Raw genomic sequence first — 26,352 nt, 5'->3', positions numbered from 1 at the left:
AAGCCTACAAAACATTGTTGAATGAAATTAAAGGACCCCTAAATAAATGGAAAGCTATCTCATGCTTATTGATTAAAAGACCTAATATTCTGAAGATGGCAATGTGCCTCAAACTTCAGAGCTAATGCAATTTCCATTAAAACTACAGGTGACTTCTTTGCAGAAATTGACAAGATGATCCTAAAATTTCTATGAAAATGATAGGAATCAGGTTAGCTGAGAAAATCTTGAAAAAGAAGAGCAAAATTAGAGAACTCACCCTTCCCAACACTTTACAACAAAGCTATAATAATCAAGACATGTTTTACTAGCATAAGGATAGACATAGACCAAAGGAATAGAACTGAGAGTTCAAAAATAAACCCTCACATCAAGTGATTTTCAACAAGAGTACCAAGACAACTCAATGAGAAAGAACAGTCTTTTCAACAATGGTGCAGGGACAATGGTTAACCACATACAAAAGAATAAAGCTATACCATTTCCTCACATCACATACAAAAATTAACTCAAAGTGGATTATTAATTTAAAGGTAACACATACTAGTATATATTCAGGGCCTTTTATTAGATTATGGTTTCTTATCCGACACTAAAACCTTAAGTCAGCAAAAAAGTAGATAACTGGATCTCATAATTCAAAACTTTTTTGTTACAAAGAAAGCCATTAAAAAAAAAAAACGAAGAAACCTACAAAATGGGAGAAAATGTGTGCAAAACATATATTCGGAAAGGGACCAGTATGTATTAAGGACTCTCATAATGCAACTCAAAACACAAAAAGCACAACTACTAAATGGACAAAGGCTCTAATAGTTCTCCAAAGAACACATACAAATGGTCAACAAGCACATGAAAGCACCTACTTGAGTGGAAAATAATTAAACATAAAGGTGTGGGGCTGAGGGTATAACTCAGTGGTCGAGTGTTTGCCTCGCATGAACGGAGGCCCTAGGTTCAATTCCCAGGCCTGCAAATGACAACAACAAAGGATTACAAGGATGCGGGAAATCTGAACCTTCATACACTTCTGCTGGGAATGAAAACTGTTGAAGCCACTTAGAGAAATATAAAATATGTCCACAGAAAAACTTGTACACAAATGTTCATAGCAACATTATCCATAAGAGCTAAGAAGTAGAAACAAATCAATGCCCATCAATTAATGAATGGATACATAAATTGTGCTATATGCATAAAATGGAAATACTCAGCAATTAATAGGAATGAAATCCTGCTATATGCTATGACATCAATGAATTTTGAAAATATTATGCTAAGTTAAAAGAAATCAGTCACAAAAGGCCAAATATTACATAATCTCATTTATATGAAATGACCAGATCAGGCAAATCTACATAGAAATAAAACAGCTTAGTAGTTGCCTAGCACTAGAGATAAGGATAAAGGAAAAACATTGTGTAGCACTCCTGGAAACAGAATTTTTGGGAGGTTATGAAAATGTTCTCAAATTGACTGTGATGATATTTGCATAACCTTGAAAATATACCAAAAACACTGAATTGCATATTTTAAATAGATCGATTACATGCTTATGAATTATAGCCAATCTTCATTATTTGCATGTTCCATGTTTATAAACTGGCCTATTCACTAAAATTTTTATGTAATCCCAACACTCACAAAGCTTATATTGCCCTTTGCAGACATGCATAGAGCTATGAAAAATCTGAGTAACCCAAAATGCATGTCAACCTGAAGTGAATAAGGCAATGCTCTGCTTTGCCTTTTCCATTCAGCTCTTATTGTAATGTATACAGGTGTCCTTTTGTGGTCTACGTAATGCCAAGTTTCTTGCATTTTTGTTGGTGATTTCACTGTTTAAGATGGCCCCCAGGCATTTTGCTTACCTATTATTCCTAAACACAAAAAGGCTGTGATTCAATCTCCTGAACCCCCACCAAAAAAAACAACATGCGTTAAAGAAGCTTCCATGCAAGCATGAGTTACAGTGCTGGCAATGTTAATAGATCAACATATATATTATGTTTTCTCTCTCTCTCTCTCATTTTTTTTTTTTTTGTAGTGCTAGGGATCAAACCAAGGGCCTTGCACATGTGAGGCAAATGAAAAAAGTCAATAACTGAGCTATATCTCCAGTCCAAACCATGTATATTAAATAACGTGTCTTTAAACAGAAATATCCATAAAATAAGTTATGTGTTCATTGGTTGATGAAAATAGAGGTAGAAAAAAAGAGAATGTGCCTCCAAAAATGCTAGAGTCCACAAAAGAACTGTATACATTTTGCAACAGAAGGATACAAAATCAACACAAAAACCACTGTTTCTGTTATCCTGGGGCCAGGGATATGGCTCAGCAGTAGAGCACTTGCCTAGCATGTACAAGGCCCTAGATGTGATCTCCAGCAACACAAAAACAAACAAACATAAACAACAACAAAAGTTATATTTCTATACATAAGCAATTTATAATCCAAAAAGAAATTTAAGAAAACAATTCTATCTACAATAGCATTAAAAAGAATAAAAACACTTACAAATAAGCTTAACCAATAAGGCAAAAGACTTTTACAATGAAAACTATGAAGCAATGCTGAAAGAAAATTAAATAAAAGGACACTCATTTTCCTGAATCAGAAGACTACTATCGCTAAGATGTCAATACTACTGTAAGGGAGAAAAGAAATGGTATCTTTTCTTACCTATCTTAAGGATCATGGCCAAAACCTCTTTAACAAAGACAGGTTAACAAGGGAAAAGCAGAACAAATTTATTCTATCACAGTTTCATGTACATGAGGATCTTTAGAATGAAAACCCAAAGACCCAAGGTAAACTATTCATTTGTACGCTTAGGTTCAATGAAATACAGACAGACATCTAAGAAATGATTAGACAAAGAGTATGCTCTAATGCTAAGACTCAGTGGAGAAACCCAGAAAGACCTGTCTGTCAAGATTCTTCTCAGTCAATCTGTGCAGCGTTTCTTCCGTCTGTGTATGGGGCAGCACCTCTTTTAAAATGGAGGTCATTCTTATGATTTACTGCAAGACAGATAATGTTTGCTGCAAGCTCTAAAACAGAAGGCAGAGAAAGATTCAAGTGATATTTTTAGGCTTTCTGTCTTTGTTGGGGAAAAGGAAGTTCTACTCCCTGTGACCTGCCTTGGCAGAGAAAAAGGGGAAAGGAGACAAAAGAACAGAAAAGGTTAAAGAGACTTTGCTTTTTAAAGCTTGCTTCTGAGGCCCAAAGCATTATACTTTGGGATATCATTTTCTGAATCCCAACACTACTCAAAACAATCTATGTATTTAACACAATCCCTATCAAAATTCCAATGGCATTTTTTTCACAAATAGAAAAATCTTTCTTCAAATTAATATAAGATTTCAAGGAACTCCAAATAGACAATCTTGAAAAAGAATAAAGTTGCAGTCACATATTTCTAATTTCAAAACTTATTACAAAGCTATAGCAATCATGGGCTGAAGGAGTGGCTCAAGTGGTAGAGCACCTTCTAGCAAGCACAAAGGCCCTGAGTTCAAACCCCAGTACCACCAAAAAAAAAAAGAAAAAAAGAAAAAAAGCTACAGCAATCAAAATGTGATACTGATATAAAAACATGCAAAACAATGGAAGAGACCTGACAGTCTACAAACAAACCCTTGTGTGTATGTATATATATTTATACATACATATATATGGTCAAATGCTTTGGACAAGAAAGCCAAGACCATTCAATGGAGAAAGGACAGTCTCTTCGACAAATGGTATGGGGAAAATGTCTATGTATATGTAAAAGAATGAAACTGCCCATTTACCATATAAAATATACAAAAATTAATTCAAACTAGATCAATAACCTATAATAAGAGCTAAAATACAAAATTCTCAGAAGAAAACAGCAGAAAGCCGTATAGCATTGGATTTGGCAATTTCTTAAATATGACACCAAAAACACAGGTAACAAAAGAAAAAATAAATTGGACTACATTGAAATTAAAAACTTTTACATTCTGAAGGACACTATCAGAATGAAATAGGAAAAAATATTTGCAAATAATACATCAGACATACCTACAGAACTCCTCTAATTCAACAATTTAAAAAAAAAGCAAACTGACTTTTTTAAAATAGCAAAGGACTTGAATAGAATTTCTCTAAAGATATACAAATGGCCAATAAGCATATAAGATGATGAACTTCAACCATTAGGAAAACACAAATCAAAATCATAATGAGACTGGGATGACTGTTATAAATTAAAAAAAAAAAACAGAAAATAAGTATTAGTGAGGATGTAGAGACATGAAAAAGGAACACTTGTGCAATACTAGTGGGAATATAAAATGGTACAATCACAATGGAAAACAATATGGCAGTTCCTCAAAATAATTAAAAATAGAATTCCCATATGATTCAGCAATTTCACACTTGGGTATGTACACAAAGGAATTTTAAAAAGAGACTGGAACAGGTATTGTATACCTGAAGCTACTAAATGAGTAACTCACTCCTAGCACTAGCAAGTATGTTAATTAAAGCTGATAAGAATGGGTTAACTTGCTCCTAACAGTAGCAAGTCTGTTTTTCACTGATTTGTGTTCCACCTCACTCCCCTATGCAATAATTAACCAATACCACACAAAGAGAATGGATCACTATAAGAATTAATGACTGGACTGGCAGTATAACTCAGTGGCAGAGTACTTGCCTAGCATGTGTGACATCCTGCATTCAATCCCCAGCATGGCAAGTAATAATAATAATAATAATAACAGTAATAATAATATTCCAGTGCCTACCTGGCTATGGCTAAAAATCAGACTCCTCAGAAACCCAACATTTTTATATATATATATATACACTTTTGAGTTTGTAACCTTTGGTAAGATGGAATTTGGGTAAAACCCTTCAATCTTCCACTTGCTGACTTGTTGCTAATAAAACTCTTTCTTCCTCCATAACTCTGCCTCTTGAGTTACTGGCTTCATGAGGCAGCCATGGAACTGGACACTTCTACCTCCATGCTTACATGCCCATGTCCATTACAGTATTATGTGTAACAAATGAGCGGTGGAAACAACACAAGCACCCATCAATTGGTGAATGGATAAGCAAAGTACAGTATATATACACAATGGAATATTCAGAATTAAAAGCAAATACTGTCCTGTGCTATAACATTATACTAAGGAAAATAGGAGAATGGTGGATTCTAGGAACGGGGGAAGGGTGAATGAGAAGTTGTTGTTTAATACGCATAGAGTTTCAGTTTCACAAGATGGAAAAAGTTCTGGAGACAAATGGTGATGGTTGCATAACAATGTGAATGTTCCAATGCCATTGAATTACACACTTGAAAAAAATAACCTGCCTGTCTGCAATCCCAGCACTCAAGAGCAGGAGGATCATGAACTCAAGGCCAGCCTGTGCTACACAGTGAGACCCTGCCTCAAAAAACCAAAATAAATAAATGGTTAAAATGGTAAATTTTATGTTATGTACATTTTACCATAATTTTTAAAACACATACCTACATTCACATGTATACAAATGCTTACAAGAGAACTGGAAGAATACATACAACTCTTGACAGTGATTAACTTTGAAAAGGAGACAATTAGAAACAGAATTAAAAGGTGGGGCCTTAAAAAAGGCTTTTAAAGTGTTTGAACATTCTATAAGAATTTATTTTGTGTATTTCATTTATATTTTTAAAACTGTGTAAGTAGAATAGTATTATCTCCCAATATTTCATTTTAAAAGTTCTACAATAAAGTTCTCATCACATATTATAAAAAACACAGGATTCACCATTTTATTCTTTTCTTCCCTCAGATTAGTTTTTCTTTTTCCTTTGGGTGGGAGTGGAGTTTGAACTCACAGCTTTGTGCTTAGAAAGCAGGCACTCTACCACCTGAGCCACACCTCCAGTCCATTTTGTTCTGGTTATTTTGGAGATAGGTCTTGCAAACTATTTTTCTGTGCTGGCCTCAAACTGTGATCCTCCCAATCTTAACCTCCCGAGTAGCTAGGATCACAGGTGTGAGTCATCAGCAACTGGCTCCCCAGATTCATTCTTAAAGCTTAAGTTTTTCCCCTCTTAAACTTTTCTAGGTGAAACAATATCTCCTTAACACAGTGGTTTCAATCGAAGGATGGAATTACCCTTCAAGTAACATTTGGCAATACTTAGAAGCATTTTTTTTTTTGTCACAACCTGGCAGGGAGATCCTGCTACTTGCTTTTAGTGGGTATATGTAATAGAAGCCAATCTCCAAAAGGTTGTTAATACAGTTGAGTATTTGTATATCCATACTAAAGAGGAAAAAAATCAATTTATTATATCACAGTTTAATATATGAGACTGAAAAGCAAGCTATAGCTAGGCATTGTGGCATATACTTCCAACACTCGGGAAAGAGATGGGAGGATCAGGAGTTCAAGGCCAGCTTGGCCTTCAAAAAAAAAAAAAAAAAAAAACAAGCTAGAGTAATCAACATAATACAATGTCATTATGTAAAACCCAGCATAGGCGTTTATACAATCCAAACTATATTTATGTGTGAATGTGCCAAACTCCAGTATCACCAGAAAAAAATATGTGTGTGTGTACATGCATACACATCTGCATGCAAACAATACAGTCTACATGAGCTCTGAAGTAATGACAGATATGTTTGGAGAGGGAAAAGGCTGAAGAAATAGAATAATAAAAGATAACTTTGATCCCTCTATTTGTGCACCTGAATTTTTACAATTTGAATGAAAATGCATTCTCATTATTTGACCTTTTTTTTGACTAAAAATTAGTATTTCTAAAACTAAAAGGTTCTCTGGCTGTATTATAAAGGATAAAATGGAATGGAGTAGGAAACTTGAAGACAGGAAACCAGTTAGAAGAGCAATAATAGGCCAGATGAGAAACAATGGAGGCCTGAGCTAAAACTTTGGCAGTGAGAAGAGAAATGGAAAGTGGGGCTTAATATGAAACTGAACTGCTACAGCCTGGCCTTATCAATACAGTCTAAGACTGAGGCAGAAAGGGGATGTGGACCTAATTCCTAGGATCTGGCTTGTGTGTTATTTGAGTATAAGAATTGCTTTGGAATGAGTGATATGTTCAATTCTAAACATCTTCAGTTTAAGATACCTATGGGATATCAGAGTTGAGATGACTGACAGGTATTTGGAAAGCTGGAGCTCAGGAGAAAGAGCTGGCCAAATGACAGATTTCAAAATCATCCTAACATGGAGTAGCTGAAGACACAGAAATAAAATATCACTCACAGAAAGAGTATGAAGGGATAGGTAAACTAGAGCCAAGCCTAAAGAACTCCATTAGGAAACAAACTCAGGAAGCAAAGAAGACTCAGTAAAGTAACCAAAATTTTAGGAGTAAATCTAAAGATGTGTGTTACAAAAAAGGCAAAGAAGAAGAGTTTCAAGAAGAAACAAGCAGTTAGACCAGGCACAATGGCTCATATTAGTAATCCCAACTACTCAGGAAGCAGAGAACAGGAGAATCACAATTTGAGGCCACCCCAGACAAAAATAGTTAGCAAGATGTCATCTTAAGAAACAAGGCAGGCTGGGCACCAGTGGCTCACACCTGTAATCCTAGCTACTCAGGAGGCAGAGATCAGGAGGATTGCAGTTAGAAGCCAGCCCAGGCAGAGTTCTGTGAGAGCCTATCTTGAAAAAATCCTTCACAAAAAAGGGCTGGTGGAGTGGCTCAAGGTGTAGGCCCTGAGTTCAAGCTCCAGTACTGCAAAAAAAAAAAAAAAAAAGAAAAGAAAAAGAAAGAAACAAGCCAAGCATGGTGGTTCACACTTACAATCTTAGCTACTGGGAGGCAAAGGTAGGTGGGTCATGGTCTGAGGCAGTGCTGGGCAAAAATGCAAGACCTTGTCTGAAAAATAACTAAAGCCAAAAAAGGTCTGGAGGAGTAGCTCAAGAGGTAGAGTACCTGCCTTAGCAAGAATGAGACCTAAGTTCAAACAGTAGTACTGGGGGGAGGGGGGGAAGGAAAAAAAAAAAAAAGAAACAAGTAGTCAATAGTTTTAGATACTGCAGAAAAGTCACTAACATAAAAAGTAAAAAGTTTCAATGATTTTATTAACAAGGAGGACAAAGGTGACTTTGTAAACAGCAGTTCAAGAGTATTGGTCGTGATAGAAGTCAGATTGTAGAAAACTGAGAAATGAAGGGATGGTAAAATAGAGACAGTAAACATGGATTATTATTTCAAAAAATTAACTGCAATCATGGAAATTTTTATTTACAGCAAGATCACAATTATGTCAGAAACAAGAGCCATGAAGGAATTATGTATGTTTTAAAACCATTGACTATAAATTCAAGACTTTTTAATGGAAAAGATGAGAATATTTATGAAAGAGAAGAGCTAAGAAAGGGAAAGAGTGATTGAAGATATACTTGTGTCATAGGATAATTAATGGGGAAGGATCTAGAAGAAAAGAAAGCTAGGGAATCCAGAATATGAATCCAGAAAGAAGTAACTCTGGGATAGTAAGAATAGGCAATAGTGACAGGGGAAAAGAAAAGTAAATAGTTAAGCAGCTAGTTATGGTGTGGTGGCTTCTATTTTCTTTATGGAAGTCTGAGAATATGGAGGTGCAGCAAGAAATTTAGGGAGTGTTTAAGGTTTAGAATAGTTAGTGTAGGGCACTAGAAAGAGCTGACAGGGAACAAAAAAGAAAAATGTTAAGCAGTAACTGGGAACTTGGCATGACTGGAAACACCAACTATAAAAGTAGTGTTAATCTACACCATACACTATTAAAGTGTTTTCTCCAATAAGGCGGGGTTATTTGGAAATGCAAAAGGGAGAAAAGATTGTTCCAGGGTTAGGGATTTTCAGGGTTTTTGAAAGAAGGACAAGCAAAAGTGGTTTAGATCATCAAAGCTTCAGCCTGAATTGAACAGTCAGGAGTAGGTACCCCTCTTTCATTCTTTGTGAATGTCCTATGTTCTTTTATTAGTAATTATGTTGCCTTGCTGTGTCTTATTCACAGTTATATCTTTAATAGTAACTAAATAATCACTAACACCTAACAGATGCTCAACATGTATTTGACTGATTGGCTAATTTGTTCAAAATATATTTACCAAGAGACTATCAGGTACCAGACACTGTGCCAAATGATGTTCATATACCACAAAACAAAATTATGTAATAGCACTTCTCTTATGAAGCTTATGGTGCAGCAGGAAATCTTTAGAAAACAAGAACAAGTGCAAATAAATTATTGCAAATTGTTTTGTACTGAGAAGGAAACAAACAGAATGCAATAAAGGACAGATATAAAGAGAAGAGAGAAGATCTGTTTTTCATAAGGTGATCAGGGCAGTTTTTTACAAGGGGGTACCATTTAAGCTGAAACCTAATGGATGATGTGTTAGCCAGTCTTTTTGGTCACTGTGATAAAATACCTGAGAAAGTCAACTAAGGAAGGAAACATTTACTTCAGCTCAGTTTCAGAGCTTTCAGTCCATAGTTACTTGGCTCTATTGCTTCTGGGTTCATGTATAGTGAAGCAGAACTTCATAGCAGGGAGCATGTCATGCAACAAAATGGTCCACCTCATAGTGGAGAGGAGGCAGAGGGTAACAGAACAGGCCAGAAACAAGATATACTCTCCAAAAGCATGTGCCTAGTCTCTCCAACGAGGTCCCACCTGTGAACAGCCCATTTAGCTACAAATTCAATGAATTAAACCCACTGATGAGTTTAGCTCCCTCATGATCCAATCACCTCTCAATAGCACCACCATCTGGAGACCAACACGTGAGTCTTTGCAAACATTTTATATCCAAACAGTAACAGATGAGAAAGGATCAATTTTGTGAAGGAAAAAGGGAAAGAAGACTGTCCAGGCAAAGAAACAAATGCAAAAGACCTGACACAGAAAAGAGCCTGACAATGTTGAATAAATCATGACAGTATACCCTTAGAGGCCAACTTATAGACAAACTAAAAATCACAAGGGAGCTGCAGTTCATTCCTGAAGCCTTAGTCCAAATCATACTTTCTGCCTCCTTGGTTCCTTTTCTTTCTGCCTCTTAAATTTCCAAGAGGAAATTTCTCTGTTTATTTTTCAGAGAAACTAGCCTAAAATTGCTAGTTACCAAGCCTTTTTTTCCAAAATAACAGAAAACCACAATGTTAGCAGCAATAAGCTAGACTTCTATTAAGCCATGAAGAAATCTTAGTGGGCCAGGATATTGTAAAATTTTCTTTTAAAAAACAGGGATCTTAATTCAATGTCCCAGACCTTAGGCAAAATAGTCCTAACAAACTCCACCCTAAATCTAACTAGTTTATTTCATGGTGGTCCTGCCTTATACTCTTCCAGCTTACTGATGAGATCTAGTCCCGGCCAATGGAGGAAGTCTTATAACTCCTCTCCCTCAGAAACTGTTCATATCTTCCCCTCTCACACCATAAAGAACAATGGACACCTGAAATATACCTCTTATAAATCATACACACAAAATGTATTTTTCCAGTAAGCAAAAGATGTTTCTAACAATACCCTAGAGTACAGTAAAAGTTCCAAAATAATCTTAGGATAGGTTTTGCATGCTCTGAAATAAAACAAAAATCTGCTTTCTGTTTAGCCTTTTCCTTTCCAGTCCAATAAGTGCCTATTATAAAGGTGTGAAATGGTTCACAGTTTCAAGGGTTCTTTCCATTGCCTTATTCTGTGGTTTGTTCTACCTGTCGTCTGCTGCAGGTGTCTCTCTGGTGCCTGGATGGAAGATGATGATGGTCATCCAGAAGCAAATTCCCTTGCCACCTTTCAATTGTCCCAATAGATGGCTGCTGTCTAAAGTGTAAGCTCTGAAAGACACAAATTGTGTGAGTGGTGACATTAATAGTAGAGACAATACTATAGGCTTTAGTAATAGCCTTAAAGTAATTTAAATAGTCAGAATGTTTTGATGTATTATGGCATAAAATTAGACATACTTCTTGCCGCTCCATGGATAACTCTATGTGCAAAGCAATCTTAAATTTCATCTATAAAACAAAGATAATATCTTTCTCCCAGGGTTACTTATAAGGATTAAATAAAATAATGTGTACAAACTTAAAAAACCATTCTGGCTATTTTAAGTATGTAGTGAATATAAGCTGTTAGTTAAAATGATAACAATACTGGTAATATTAGTAACATAGCCCTGACAAGCCCAGTCCAAACTCTTCTTTTTGCTGCTTACTCTTTACTATATTCTGCTCTACCTGCTCTCTGGCAGAGCCTGGATCCTGGATTTCATGTAACCCATATCCATGGCACTTTGGAAATAATTCCTTTCTCCATCTCTCATCTGTCACACCACATGATGCCTGCCCATAGTTCCTGTGCTAAAAGACAACATAAACATTGACACAAATTACCCAAGCAGAAGCATCACACCTGCAGCAACAGTAAAAGCTTCAGTAAAGAGGCCTGAGGTAGTTTCAATCAATCAGAATAGTGTGATACATCACAGAACAAGAGGACATTATATTTTTTGCCAATTATTACTCACCTTAATACTAAACCCTTGAAGCAGTTATTATATTGCCCTTGAGCCAAAACCTAGGCAAATCCAGGCACATGGCTCACACTTGTAAACTTTGCTAATTGAGAGGCTGAAATAGGGAGGACTGCAGTTCAAGGGCAGTCCAGGCAAAAAGTCCAGGAGAACCCCATCTCAACAGAAAAAGCTGGGTGTGGTGGCACCCTGTCATTCCAGCTCTGGTAGGAAGCTTAAGATAGGAGGATCACAGTCTGGATCATGGTGGGCTTATTTCAAAAATAAGCAAAGCAAAAAGGGGTTGGAGGCATGCCTCAAGCAGTTGAGTGCCTACTTAGCAAGAGGCCCTGTTCAAATCCCAGAACCAAGGGGAAAAAAGCCTAAGCAATTTATTCTCTGCTACCTACTCTTCACTGTATGAGTCTCTACTTATTCTCTGGGAGAGGCTAGGTCTCACATACTAGGTGAAACATGGTGACAGCTCTTCAAAAGCAACTCATCTCATAATCTCCCATTTCTCCAAAAATAAAGATTGTTTGACACACTTGTTCTAAAGGAACAACAGAACAGGAAACTAATTATCTAAACAAATATGATAGACTAGTTATAATACTTTAGACTTCAATGATAATCCTAGGGTAATAATACTAGGTAAGGATAACAGAACAAAGTTATGGATCTGTGTATGTATGTTGTGTATATGTGTACAAAAATTTTCAAACATAAAATAGAAAAAAATCAAATAATGAATCACAAAGTATCCTCATTCAACTTCAACAATTACCAACATTTTGCCTTTACATCTCTCTTCTCAAACTTTTTCTATGAGTATTTTAAAGCAAATCTTAGATGATTCTGGAACATTTTGAAATAACTGAAAGCATTTTACTCTTAGCCTAACTATGGAGGCCTTAAGTCTATGTATTCCACATGTAAGCTAGCTTGATAAACTTCAGCCCAATCTTAGTAATTTATCACAGTCTTCCTTTTACAAAGTGCATAGCCCTCTTTCTGTGAATACTGTTCTACCTCTTCTCCAGGGGAGAACTGGTCCTGGATTTTAGGTGGAACATACTGATGATACTCCAGAGGCAACTCCTCTTTCTCTTTCTCTTCTCTCATAAAAGATGAGGGCTGTAAGAGAAACATGTCCTAAAGGAATAACAAAAACAAAGGGAATATACTTATCATACTCTTGCAGGCTTCAGTGAGAACTCCAGAGAAATGGGATCATGTAAGAGTATTCTGATGTTTTGATATCAGTGAGGATGTTACACTTTTTATCTAACTTTGAATATTTTAATTCTTAATCATAAACCACAGACAGAACAACTGGACAAGCTCACCAAATCTTAAAGTAGTTTAGGATCTGCTACTTCTTCCTATATTGTTCATGTAGAAGCAGTATGCTTGTGATAATACTGTGAGACTCAGCAAGAGTAGGAGAATAATACTGACCAATTAAAATATTCTAACCAATATATCAGCCAGATATGATTTGTGTAGTTCACTAGTAAGATAAACACAAAGTAGGACAGAAAACAAGAGACCAGCAGGAACTGAATTACTAAGGATTTATACTTTATGTCCATTCTTCTTAAAGTAGGAGTTCTGCTCTAATAAGACTTAGGATTTTCATTCACTAATGTGGAAAGGAATACTAAAATACTGTATTCTTAGGTTAGCTCCAAAGTCCTTAATTCTATACTTCAAATTACCAGTGTTTTAGAATTTGTAAAACCCAAATACTTAATTTCCCATTTCTTTCTCTTTTTTATTCTGCTCTACCTGATCTCTGATGAAGTCCTGGAACTGGGGTGTGAGAGGCAGGTACTGATCACCTGCCAGAGAAAAGTCTTCTCTTTCTTTCTCATCTGTCCTATCAAAGAATGGCTCCTTAAAGCATACTTTCTAAAAGAGAAAAAACACAAACTATAAAGTGTCCACAAACAGTAATAGAATAACAATAATGTTCTGGGCTTTGTTGAGAACCTTTATGTATCTTTTTTTTTTTTTAGTCCAGGGTAATGTGAAATATAATGGAATAAGACAGAAAAGTATGCTTTTTTATCAGTTCCGAAGCTTAACAGAGGACAAGCTTTGCAATCTCCAACCTAAACCCTAAACAATTCAGATCCTGCTGGGCTCTGTCCTTTTTCTGTTCTACCTTGTCCCTGATGGAGATCTGATGATGGCTGCATAGAAGATTGTGATGGATATCAAGAGGAGGCTCCTCTCTCATGTGCCTAACTATCAAAACTGATGCTGGTTGCTTCAAATTTGCTTCCTAAAAGAGAACAAATCCAAAATATGAATTCTTCAGTTAAGTATGAACAACTTAACTTAGACTTTAGGCTTCAGTGAGAATTTTTTGAAGTTAACTGAGGTCAGAGTATAACTGGGCAACTTATGGAATAAAACAAAAATCTACTCCATTCTAACAAAGGCCCAACCACAACCCTAAGAAATTTACTTCCTGTTGATCCTCTTCTTCCTTTTGCTCTAACTTATCTCTGGTGGAGAACTGGCGTGGGAATCTGTGTGAAAGATACCACTGGGTACTTGTGGGACACTCCTTTTTCCATATTCCAGCTGTCAAAGCAGAAGGTGGCGGCCAGAAATATTTTTCCTAATGAAGAAAATTTAAAAAAAAAATAATAAATTGTCCAGCTAGTGATAATATTCTGATAATACTTAACACTTAGTATGAACCCTGAAGTTTTGAGAAACTATATTTTCCAACTACAGATCTCCAAATCAGCTATAATATAATCTTTTGAAGTCCCACTCCAAATTCTAAGTAATTTATTTCTTCTTATTATAGCTCCTTTCAACTCTATTTTACCTGATTTGGGGGTTGAAAATCTTGCTCCTGGCATTTGTGTAGAGTAGTCTGGTCCTTTGGGAGAACACACTGGCCTTTGAGGAGAAAATTCTGGTCTTCACATTTGGGTAAAATATTCTGGTCTCTAGGTAGAAAATCCTGGTTGACAGGGAGAAACTCTTGGTCCTGATATTCAAGTAGAATATTCTGTTCTTTGAGGAGAACACACTGGTCATCTCTGGGTAGAAAATTCTGATCTTTAGGTAGAAAATTCTGGTGTTCATATTTGGGTAAAAACTTCTGGTCTTTGGGGAGGACACACTGGTCTTTAGGTAGAAAATTCTGGTCTTGATTTCTGAGTAGAATATTATGTTCTTTGGGAAGGACAAGCCAGTTTCCAGGTAGAAAATCCTGCTCTACAGGTTGAAAATTCTGGTCCTGGGACTTAGGTAGAATATTCAGGTCTTTAGGGAGAACACCATGGTCTTTGGGTAGAGAATTCTGGCCCTGACATTTAGATAGAAAATTCTGGCCTCTGGGTACAAGGGCTTGGTTTTGGGGTGGGAAATCCTGGGATTCCAAATAAGTATTCCCATCTTCTAGCTCAGTACTCTGAGTTTCTGTCTTAATAACTTTGCTTTCTGGCCCAGTGGTCTGGCATTCTGGCTCAATAGTTCGAATATCTGGCTCAACACCTGGAGATTCAGGTTTAACGCTCTGGACTTCTATCAAATCACCCTGGGTTTCTGGCAGATCACACTGAGCTTCTAGAAGACAATCCTGGGCTTCTGGCAGAATATCCTGAAGTCTCTGAGAATACAACTCCTTTTGTTTGTCCTCTTCCATCACAACAAATAATGGAGTTTTGAACTTTACTTTCTAAAAGTGAATATAAACACCAAATATAGAACATTAGGTAATAGCAAAAATCTAGGTTTTCAAAAGAAGGGGACTAAGGTAGAAAGGAGAAAAATGCGGGAGATGAACCAGGATATAATACATAATATACATGGATACATACATGCACTCATACACATTATATGCACATATATACATACATGTCTATGTGTTATACATATATATAATATATAAATACATGGAAATGTCATAATGAAACTCCCTGTATTGTTATCTTAAACAAACAAAAATGTCTTTTTTCAAAAACGAAGGACAGGAAGGTAAAACAGATCCTGTCTGGGGGTTGGTACCAGTGGAAGTTAGGAGGACATAAGGAAAGGATGAAGGAGGACAAATATGGTGGGAATATTATGTAGACATGTATGTAAATAGAAAAATGAGACCTGTTGAAACTATTCTAAGAAGGGGGGAAGGGGGATAAAGGAGAATGATACAGGGGTGGACTTAACTAAGATACACTGTAAGCACTTTTGTAAATGTCACAATGTACCCTGGTATATCAATAATATGGTAATAAAAAAAAACAAAATTTAAAAAAAATCTAGTTTTTACATGAGACTCCTAAAATAATCTTAAAATGATAGGGTAGTCAAACAAATTACTAGAATAAAAATGTGAAATCAGTTTTTGCCCAACTTAAAAAGAAACTAAATCTAAAATCCCAAACCAGTAGAACAGTGCTGGCAAGCCTTAGTTCAAAGCACAATAGTTTAGTTACTCTTATTGCTTAACCTGAACTCTGTTGAAAGACATAGTCTTGTCTTCAGAAAGGAGATCCTGCTGTTCCTCACAAAACAAATCTTCTCTCCATTTCTCATCTGTCATAACATAGTCAGGGCCCTAAAGAAAAAGCATAATAAAACAAAATAAAATAAAACAAAAGCAACAAAACAAAAACTAAAGGTAGCTATTACTAGTAGAAACAATATGATTCCAATACAAATCTTAAGCTTCAGGACACTGCTAACGTAATTTTAACAGTACAGCATATTCAAACAGCATTAAATGTTTACAGTACAAGATTGTGCACTGAAAACTATAAAACATTGTTCAAAGAAATTAAAGATTTAAATACATGAAAAGACAACCCATGCTTAGAACTGTGAAATAATATTGTTAAGATAAAAATATTGCTTAATGTGGTGGTGATTGGCTGCAGTCCCAGCATTTGGGAGGCTAAAACATGAGCCCAGGAGTTAAAGACCAATCTGAGCATCCCAATTTCAAAACCCACCAAAAAGTTACAGTAATCAAGACAGTATGATACTAGCATGGGAACAGACATATAGGTCAACAGAATAGAATGGAGGGCCAGAAACAAACCCTCACATTTATAGTCAATTGATTTCAGACAAGGGTGCAAGACAAGTCTATGGGGAAAGAGTAATCTTTTTCAACAACTGGCATTCAGACAACTGGGTATCAACATACAAAAGAATGAAACTGGATCACTTCTTCACAACATACACAAAAATTAATTCAAAATGAATCATAGACCTAAAAGTATAAAATTCTTACAACACATAGAATTAAACTTCATGACCTTGGATTACTAGATACTCATTAAAAGAAAAAAATGAATTGAACTATATCAAAATTAATTTTTTGTGCTGCAAATGATAGCATTAACAAAGTAAAATGACAACCCACAGAATGGGAGAAATATGTCTGCTCTATAATAAGGGACCTCTATTCAGAGTACATAAAAAACACTTCAAACTTGATAATAAAAAGACAACCCAATTAAAAATTAGGCATAGCATTTGAATAGACATTTTCTCCATAAGAAGTACAAATAGGAAATACACATTTGTACCTCATTTCCCTACCTGATTTTCCATCAAGTTCTGATAATGCACAGTAGCTAAAAGATCCTGATGGATCTTAAGGGGTAACTCTCTTCTTGTTCCTATATTTATCTTGATGTATTCTGGTTTTCTAGAAAGTGCTTTCTAGGGGAAAAAAAGTCAAGACATATGTAAATAGTCTAGAGAAAACAATATTCTCATGATACCGAACCTTTTCAAAAGATCTGGATATGATCTTAGTATGATCTATAGTAGCCTTATATAGAATAAAGGAAAATACAGTGAGCTCTTCTTCAAACATTCAAACCAACCACATGTCAACATATGGAATGAAACAAATGAAGAAGAGAATATATAACCTTTATAAATGACAATCTGCCACCATTCTAGCCACTAACAATTTCAGAGGACTCATGACACTAGTCTTAGCAACCTGAAAGAGCCCAAGCAAGTGTATGTTCTACTTGTACCCTCCAAGTCTGGAACAAGAATAACAACCAGACACATTCTAATGGAACTAAAGTCTAATAAGGAAATGAAAGCAAAGCATGACTAGGTTATATACTGTTCTTTCTCATTGGCAGACACCTACTTCACATAACTGACAGGGCAAAAATTGTTTCAATTTAAGGAAAAGACTAGATATAATTAGTAAGAAAATTTTTGTTAATTTCTCAGATCATTCCCAACCCAACAAAAGTTCACATATGCATTCTTTTGAAGCTAGCAAGTCTAAGTTCATTATCATCATCCTAGTAATAATGAATATACTTAAAATGGCACCTCTGGTGTATAAAATTGATTTGCATAAGGATGTTAATCTCAGAATTAATCCTCCTTCTACAGGACTAATTATTTCAGTCAGACCTATGAACAGTACTCTTTTTGAAAAAACACCAATTGAAAGCCCTGAGCACATCCCAAACAATATAAATTATCAGTCTCTAGGAAGTAACAACACTGTTTTCCTGGTGATGTTCAATCATCTCTTTCTAATAGTATCCTGGATTGGGTCTAATAGCCCAAACCACAGTGCTGCCAAATCCATGGTAGATATGAAAATTGTCAAAAAACCAAGCCTCGGAAAATAACTGAGGTACAAAAGAAAGAGTATTTCCAGAGTCACATAAAGACAATGTCAGAAAAAGGCAATCAAACTGAATACATCCAGCAGGGGTTGCCATATATGGACACACATCTATGTCTACTTATTTAACATACAAGTTTTTAAATTATTACTGAGGGATACTCTTATAATTTATTATTCAACCAAATGCAAACATATAAAAAGACAAATATTTTTGATGGTTGTGCTGAGATACTTAAGGTAAATACACCATTTGTGATGATAGTCCATAGACTGTCACCTAATGACATGGTAGCCCTCTTTAAGTATGGATGACGATATTTATAAAATGACAAAATCAACTAGCAACACATTTCTCTAAGCATGTCCCTGTTGTTAACTGATAAGTGAATATACATGAGCTATGAAAATGTAAAAGAACCTTCCAATTAGGAAGCAAAACTGAGAAAGAAATAAGAGACATTTAACGAAGGAAACATAAATAAATGAACTAAAAAGACAAATGGCCTATTTTACTAGATGCTTCCTATCAAAATTTGAAATTAATGCCAAAACTAAGTAAATACAGGAACATGTATATGTCGAACATCCAAATTTGTCAACTCTGAAATAAATATGCACCAAAACAATGTCATTTTACAAATAAAGGCTTAAATATTCTTTTTAGTCTAGCTCCACATTTAGATTCTAATTATTCACTCTAAACTTACATTTGGAGTCAAAAGAATTCCTTTATTTTTGCAAAAAAGTAATAGTATTTATTATTTTCCTGATTAGAAAGATACATATATTATGTAAAAAAAGTAAAAATAAGACAAAGAGAAAATAAAATTTACCTATAATAATACACAGAAACAGTCAGCATTGCTGGGGATGTAGCTCAGTGGTAGAGCACTTGCCTAGCACTCGTGAGGCCCTGGGTTCAATCCCTAGCAACATAGCAACACACACACACACACACACTAAGAGTATTAATCTCTCATGTCACTTATTCCAGGCATCTCTCTATGCACATAGCATTCTCTCCCCATCTCTCTATTTTGCTCTGCTTTGCTTTATAGCACTTTTCACATGAAAGTCTGTATTTGCTTGTTTATTATTATATATGTCTCTTCTTGTACAGAAGCTTCTTGAGGGACTTTGTCTTTATTTTTACCAATGTAAGTCCTGTTTCTGGAATAATGCCTAGCAATGATAGACATTCCATAAATACGTATTGAATGAATACATATTTTTAAATTGAGATCATACCATATATAATTTTATATCTTACTTTTCTCACTTTCATTAAATCATACTTTCCCTTGTCTTCAGATATTCTCTAAAAACATGATATTTTTTACAATGACTATTTAAGGATATATCATAATTTACTCAAACACTTCTGACTGAGGGATATTATGGCTATTTCCAAATATCTTACAGTTCTAAATTTTGCTGAGATGCAAATAAAGCTTTATTTTTCACCTGTATTCTTGAACACAATGCATTGGAAATTAGTTTTTTTTTTTTTTTGAGTGGGAGAGCTTTTCCTTCTACCTTTTGTAAATACTGATGTATTTTTTTACTCACAGTTTTAAAGGATGCCAGCTGGTGACGTGCCTGTTTCATGGTGTGACTAAGCTGCCAGAGAAAGTTGGAAAAAACAGACAGGTTAAAGTCTTAATACCAAATGCAGTAAGCATTCCCACAGGAAAACAGTTCAACCTTATTCAAAAAAAAAAAAAAACCGCCAGACTTATGACAATATTACTTGCAAAGGAGACTTTGATCTGCTGATAGTGTTTTACAACATTATTGTCGTTATTCTAAGATAATAACTTGATAACCTTATAACCTGATTTAAGGGCTGCTACTGAAATCAGTTTTTAAACAATGCATACTTTGTATTATGTATGTACACAAAATACCAAACTTAAAATGTGAATATTCTTGGAAATTACTGAGCAGACACATTCCTTACTTTATCTATCTTTTTAATAAAGAATTATTTCTCCAACTGGTCCTTGTATGCTTAACTGCTTTCATTGCTCCTTGCTAGAAGACTACATCTAGTTCCCCTAAAACTTTTTTCCTGTTTACATGAATCCCTTCTCCTCTCTCACCATCTGAAACTAAGGCTGAAGTCTTTTCTCAGATCTCCTCCAGAAAGTTAACCTAGAAAGCAAGTATCTCAAAAGAAACAATTTGTTTCAACTACTCTAAGTAACATTTGACAAATGTCTATTGTGTTCATTCCTTACAGTTACTAATTTCAGTGTATACCTATCTTAATTTCTTTTTCAGGAGCACAGCCTATTCTTTTTGTATCTCAAATCTCAAGTCCCATTTTAGAAGTCAGATGAGGTGGCACACATCTGTCATCCCAGCATTCAGGATGCTGAGGCAGGAGGATCATGAGTTCTGTGGCCAGGCTGGGCTAACATAGTGATCCTTCTCAAAAAACAAAAAAAGACAGAGGGGGAGGGGGAATGTAGGGAAAAGAAAGAGATGAACTGTGATCTATACTATTTTTTAGGATAAGCATTGTATCAGGTAGAGGACAAGTATATCTCCACACTACTTAAGAGAATTATGGCAATGCTAGAACACTTTTGGTGGTACTGGGGTTTGAACTCAGGGCCTGGAGCTTGCTAGGCAAGTGCTCTACCACTTGAGCCATGCCCCTAGCCTCTTTTTTCATGCTTTAGTTATTTCAGTTATTTTTTAGATAGGGTCTCACATTTTTGCCTGGGGTTGACCTCAGACTATGATCCTCCTACCTATCCTTCCCATGTAGCTGGAATGACAAGCATGTGTCACCACACCCAGTTTATTTTTTGAGATAGGGTCTAGCTAACTTTTTATCCAGGCTGGCCTCAAACCATGATCTTCCTGGTCTCTGCCTCTCAAGTAGCTGGGATTATAGATATGAGCCACCACCCCTGGCAAACGCCAGGACTACTTTTAACCCATTCACTGAAACTTTAACAGCATCAAGATTTACTTGAAGGAAAATGATGACTATCATTTACAGATATAACAAATACTTCAAATTTTTTCACTAATAATGAGCTAGGGCTAAAAACACTACTTACTACCAGCCCCGTTTTTCCACAGTATATCATCTCTGCTTTGTTCCTCCTTTTAGAGGCCTACACATCTAGCTAGATAAATCACCATGAAATATTATTCTTTGTTCTACAAAGAGTAAGTCTTACAGATTTAGTTAACTGCAGAGTAGGATCAAGACAGAGTTATTCACAATACAAAAACAGATATATGTGCAGCTGAAGTTATGAAGAAAAATACAGAGCCAAGAATACACCTGCTTTCATTCATTATCAGCTATGGTAGGTATTTTTGCCCCATACCACACGACAGAGGATACAAAAGCTCCATTGCTACAAATTTAAAATAGGGGTTCAGAATATTCATTCCCCTTTTAGTCCCAATCTCTACTAGAGCCAGACTGATTACAGTCCCTTAAGCAGGATATTTCAACTGATCTAGCAATAGGAATATGCGTAACATTTGTTCTGTTCTCTTCCATTAAGACTTCACTGAACCTCAACTTTCTAAGGCCCTTTCAATGACTAACTTTGAGGATTACAGTAGGCTGAATAATGGCCAAAGACACGTGGTCCTAATCCCTAGAACTATAAATACTACTTTATATGGAAAAAAAAGCCTTTTGTAGATGTGATTAAGTTATGGGTCCTGAGATGAGGAGACAATCCTGGGTTATCCAGATGGGCACTAAATACCATCATAAGTGTCACTGTAAGAGAGCGATAAGAGGGAGGTTCAGAAAACACAGGCAGAGAATTGGGAGGATGTGGTCACAAGCAAAGGAATGCCAGCAGACAGGCATCAAAAGCTGGAAAAGATAAAGAACAAACTTTCCCCTAAAAATTTGTAGCGGGAGTATGGCCCTCAATTTTAGTTCAGTAAAACTGCTTTTGGACTTCTGATCTCCACAACTGTGAGAAAATACATTTCTGTCATTTTAAGTCATTAAATTTCAGGTAACTTGGGGCTGGTGGAGTGGTTCAAGTGGGAGAGCCTACCAAGTGCCTACCAAGCATGAGGCCCTGAGTTCAAACCCCAGTTCTGCCAAAAAAAAAGAAAAAACTTGAGGTAATGTGTTATAGCATCCACCAGAATAACTAATAAAAGGATCAAAGTTAATATTCATAAGCACTAAATAAAAACATAAAACAGAGGAATATTACTATTATAAAATGATGTAAAAATATATGATAATTAAGAGAACAAGTATATAAGGACATTCCTCTTATTGCAAGACAATGGGGATCATTACATCTGTACATATATACTTATGTGTATGTGGTTAAAATACATTTGTACATGTGTAATCTGTGTATGAATACTCAAAATAAAGAAACTTAATCAAAAGTCTATTTTATACTAGAATTAGACACTGTTCATTCTTTTATAGCTGTTAACTATTATTAACAAAAACCAGAAATAAATCTCTGACCAAAACTTAAATATTCCTTTAAGGGAGATGAATTATTTAAAACTATATAGAAAACCTAGCAAGTGAAAAATTATTATGACTCCATATAAAACAAAAAGCCATACACAGAAGGAAAAGTAATCACAGTTTATTACCTGGCTCAGCTGTGATTAATGTTTACAAAGTCATAACAATGTAAATGCTGAATATCAATCCAAGCAAAATTACAATATAACTATAAAGAGAGGATAAGGAATGGAAAACTCCATGTGTAATGACAGGAGAGGGTAGAAAGAGAACTAAATCCAGATTTTTCTTAGTGGGACATCAGTAAAATTGTCTAATTTTTTTTTTAATCAAGAAGGAGCACTGTAAGTGTAATACATAGAAATATGAATGTTAATACCAAAAAGCAAAACTTAAAAAGGAAATAGTTGTTTTTAAAGAGAGGGAAATGAGGGAATAGGAAAAGTACTTCTGATTTTAAGTTACATTGTACCATCTTTTATCTTTTACTTGTTTAAATTATGTGCATATATAATTTTAATAAAACTAAAAGTATAAAAAAAGGGGGAAAAAGATTCCTTGATAATTTCCCCCTCAAAACTACCATTCCATGAACAACATAAGCATGCAGGTGCATTGCAGGTTGTCATATTACATATGTATGTGCATATGTGCATGCGTTTATACATGTGTTTCATCCTCACTGACCACTAGAGATGATATTCCAGATGTGCCAGATAACCAAAAACAGTGCCTTCTAAGGAAAACTGCCAGCCCCACAATGCCTAATAAAGGATCAACTCTGGCAGCCTTGTCCCCAGCCTTAGATGACTGGAACAGGGGTGTGTAGTGGCACATTAAGTAATATGGGTCTTGATACAATGTCTTCTCCATACAATAGCATGAAGGTCTATTTCACACCCATAAACAGAACTTTAACAATTAGCAAAGGGACATTTATCTGATGTAACAAAAATTGTAATATATAAACAAACTTTGAGATTTAAATCTTAAAATCTAAAGCAAGTATGATCATGTATTAAAATTTAAAACATTAAGAAAGTTTAAGGAGCTGGGAGCCGATGGCTCATGCCTATAATCCTAGCTACTCAGGAGGCAGAAATCAGGGGGATCGTGATTCAAAGCCAGCCTAGGCAAATAGTTCAAGAGACCCTATCTCGAAAATATCCATCACAAAAAGGGCTGGTGGAGTGGCTCAAGGTGTAACCCCTGAGTTGAAGCCCCAGTACCACAAAAAAAAAAAAAAAAGAAAAAAAAAAAAAAGAAAAGAAAAAAGTGTAAGGATAAAATTTGACAACTATAGATATCTACTATGACATGTTTCTTCACTCACATTTTCTTCAGTTCTTTTTAGTTTGTTCATGTAATTTTTTGGCCAATTAGGGATTAGAAAGGAAATATTTACACATAACTACATAAATGAAACAATACTATTAGGTCATGGGAAAACAGAACAGATAAGATTTAACATTTATAGAATTTCAGCTACTTCACTGCCATGGAAAGTAACACCAACTTAAATTGTGTATAATGCCATAAAAATCTTCCCAAAGTTGAACTCTATTTAAATACAATGTAGTTTATTTGCAAATTATATCATGCTTATTTTTAAATGGGTTAGACTTTACAATGGTCACAAAATATTATACAGTTAAAACTTAAACTCAAACAAGTCCTTTATTACAGCCCAGAAACCCCAATGTAAGACATGGATTGCATTAGCTTCCTTTTATCACTATCACTAACAATCTATAGGATGGCCAGTAACCTAGACCTAATGCAAAAAAAGGCAAACCAGGTCAATAAAGATTCATTATCAGAGATAACAAACTAAGAAATATTCAGAGAAAGACAGAATCTGAGCCTCTAAGGTGCTAAACTCAAAAAAAAAAAAAAAAAAGATGGAAAAGGAGTATGCCAAAATTATAAAGCTGTGAAGAAGTGGAGAGAATACCAGCTAGTAGTGGGGAAAAAGTAAGAAAGAAGCACATATGTAGAGACTGTGTGACCAAAACTGTCCTGGCGTTCTGGTAACTGTCATAGTTTTAGCACTGGAAGACCCATGTCCCAGGAAATGCCTTGATCTTAGACAAACAGGGAAGGTTGGATACCCTTTGAGAGCAACTGAATAAATCAACTCAATGATTAAAATGCTGGTGTGAAGATTAGCAAGCCCATGCTCTTATCACCACTGGAACTTCTTTAGTTAGCTCTAGAAAACCTCTCAAGTTGCAGACACTTTGAGTCTGGGTATGTGTGAGATTCTGATTCTGTCTTTATTAACACATGTATATATATATTTTTTTTGCTACTGGGGATTGAACCCAGGACCTTGCCCATGCTAGACAAGCACTCTACCATTTGAGCAATGTCCCCAGTCCCCATGTGTACTCCTGAAATAAGCTTTCCTTTTGCTTGGTGGTGGGGGGGGAAGGTTAGCCTGAATTCTTGCAGTCAAAAAGCCTACCTCAAACAGTAGGCTATAGAAAATTTAGCAGGTTAATTCACATCACTTCACATAACATTTACTTAACTAAAAAAAAGTAAAAAGCTAGAAAACTGACATTGTAACGAAAAATAAAAATGAGAAGCCAGGCATGGTTGAACATGCCTATAACCCCAGCATTTGAGAGGCAGAAGTTAAAAAGCTTCTGCACAACAAAAGAAATAGTCTCTAAACTGAAGAGACCACCCACAAAGTGGGAGAAAATATTTGCTAGCTGTACATCAGACAAGGGACTAATAACAGGATATACAGAGGGCTCAAAAAACTAAACTCCCCAAAAATCAATGAACCCATAAAAAAGTAGGCAACAGAACTAAACAGAACTTTTTCAAAGAAAGACGTCCAAATGGCCAAAAAACATGAAAAAATGCTCACCATCCCTGGCCATAAAGGAAACGCAAATCAAAATCACACTAAGATTCCATCTCATCCCTGTTAGAATGGCTATCATCAAGAACACCACCACCAACAGGTGTTGGCGAGGATGTGGGGAAAAAGGAATCCTTGTACACTGCTGGTGGGAATGTAAGCTAGGTAGAACCTCTTTGGAAAACATTATGGAGACTTCTTAAAAAACTAAACATAGATCTGCCATATGATCCAGCAATACCACTCCTAGGAATATACCAAAAGGAATGTGACTCAAGTTATTACAAAAGCACCTGCACACCCACATTTATTGCAGCAATATTTACAATAGCCAAGTTATGGAAAAAGCCAAGATGCCCCACACCGATGATAGATTAAGAAAATGTGGTATTTATACACAATGGAATTTTACTCAGCCACAGAGAATGAAATTTTGTCATTCACAAGTAAATGGATAAAACTAGAGAACATCATTTTAAGTGAAATTAGCAGGCTCAGAAGGCCAAAAATCACGTTCTCCCTCATATGCAGATTACAGACCAAAAACAAATGCAGTAATATTATTGGACATGGGTCATACACTAAGGGGAGAATATGCATGGGAGAAACAGGGAAAGAAAAGGAAACCTAAAACTTAAATATAGATGATGTGCTCCCTTGTTGAGGAGCGAATAAAGTAATCTTAATTGGCAAAGGCCACTATGGGAAGAGGCCTGTTAGAGAGGAACCAATGTAGGTTGCAATATACAAGTGCATGGAAGCAACACTGGGAATCTCTCTGTATAGCTAGCTATCTTTATCTCAAACTAGCAAAAATG

The 26,352-nt window shown here is 35.6% G+C and overlaps 1 protein-coding gene across 6 annotated transcripts in view; it reads right to left on the bottom strand.

Moving 5' to 3' along the window:
* Positions 1-26,352, bottom strand: part of Ccdc15 (coiled-coil domain containing 15) — a 61,694-nt gene that overhangs the window by 25,074 nt on the left and 10,268 nt on the right. For all 6 annotated transcript variants that reach the window (XR_012445578.1, XM_074066439.1, XM_074066442.1 and 3 more), the window contains exons 5-13: positions 19,743-19,793; positions 17,105-17,227; positions 16,008-16,115; positions 14,379-15,236; positions 14,007-14,162; positions 13,322-13,444; positions 12,563-12,685; positions 11,256-11,378; positions 10,731-10,853 (exon numbers count right to left, since the gene is read on the bottom strand). Coding sequence is in view for 5 of the 6 variants with exons in the window: in XM_074066439.1 (XP_073922540.1) it covers positions 10,731-10,853; positions 11,256-11,378; positions 12,563-12,685; positions 13,322-13,444; positions 14,007-14,162; positions 14,379-15,236; positions 16,008-16,115; positions 17,105-17,227; positions 19,743-19,793 (1,788 nt within the window). In the remaining variant the exon portion in view is untranslated. The remainder of the gene's footprint in view (positions 1-10,730; positions 10,854-11,255; positions 11,379-12,562; positions 12,686-13,321; positions 13,445-14,006; positions 14,163-14,378; positions 15,237-16,007; positions 16,116-17,104; positions 17,228-19,742; positions 19,794-26,352) is intronic.

The sequence above is a fragment of the Castor canadensis genome, chromosome 2 (assembly GCF_047511655.1).
Source record: "Castor canadensis chromosome 2, mCasCan1.hap1v2, whole genome shotgun sequence".
NCBI lineage: Eukaryota > Metazoa > Chordata > Mammalia > Rodentia > Castoridae > Castor > Castor canadensis.
The sequence above is the reverse complement of the archived record's forward strand: the minus strand, read 5'-3'. Positions and strand labels throughout refer to the sequence as shown.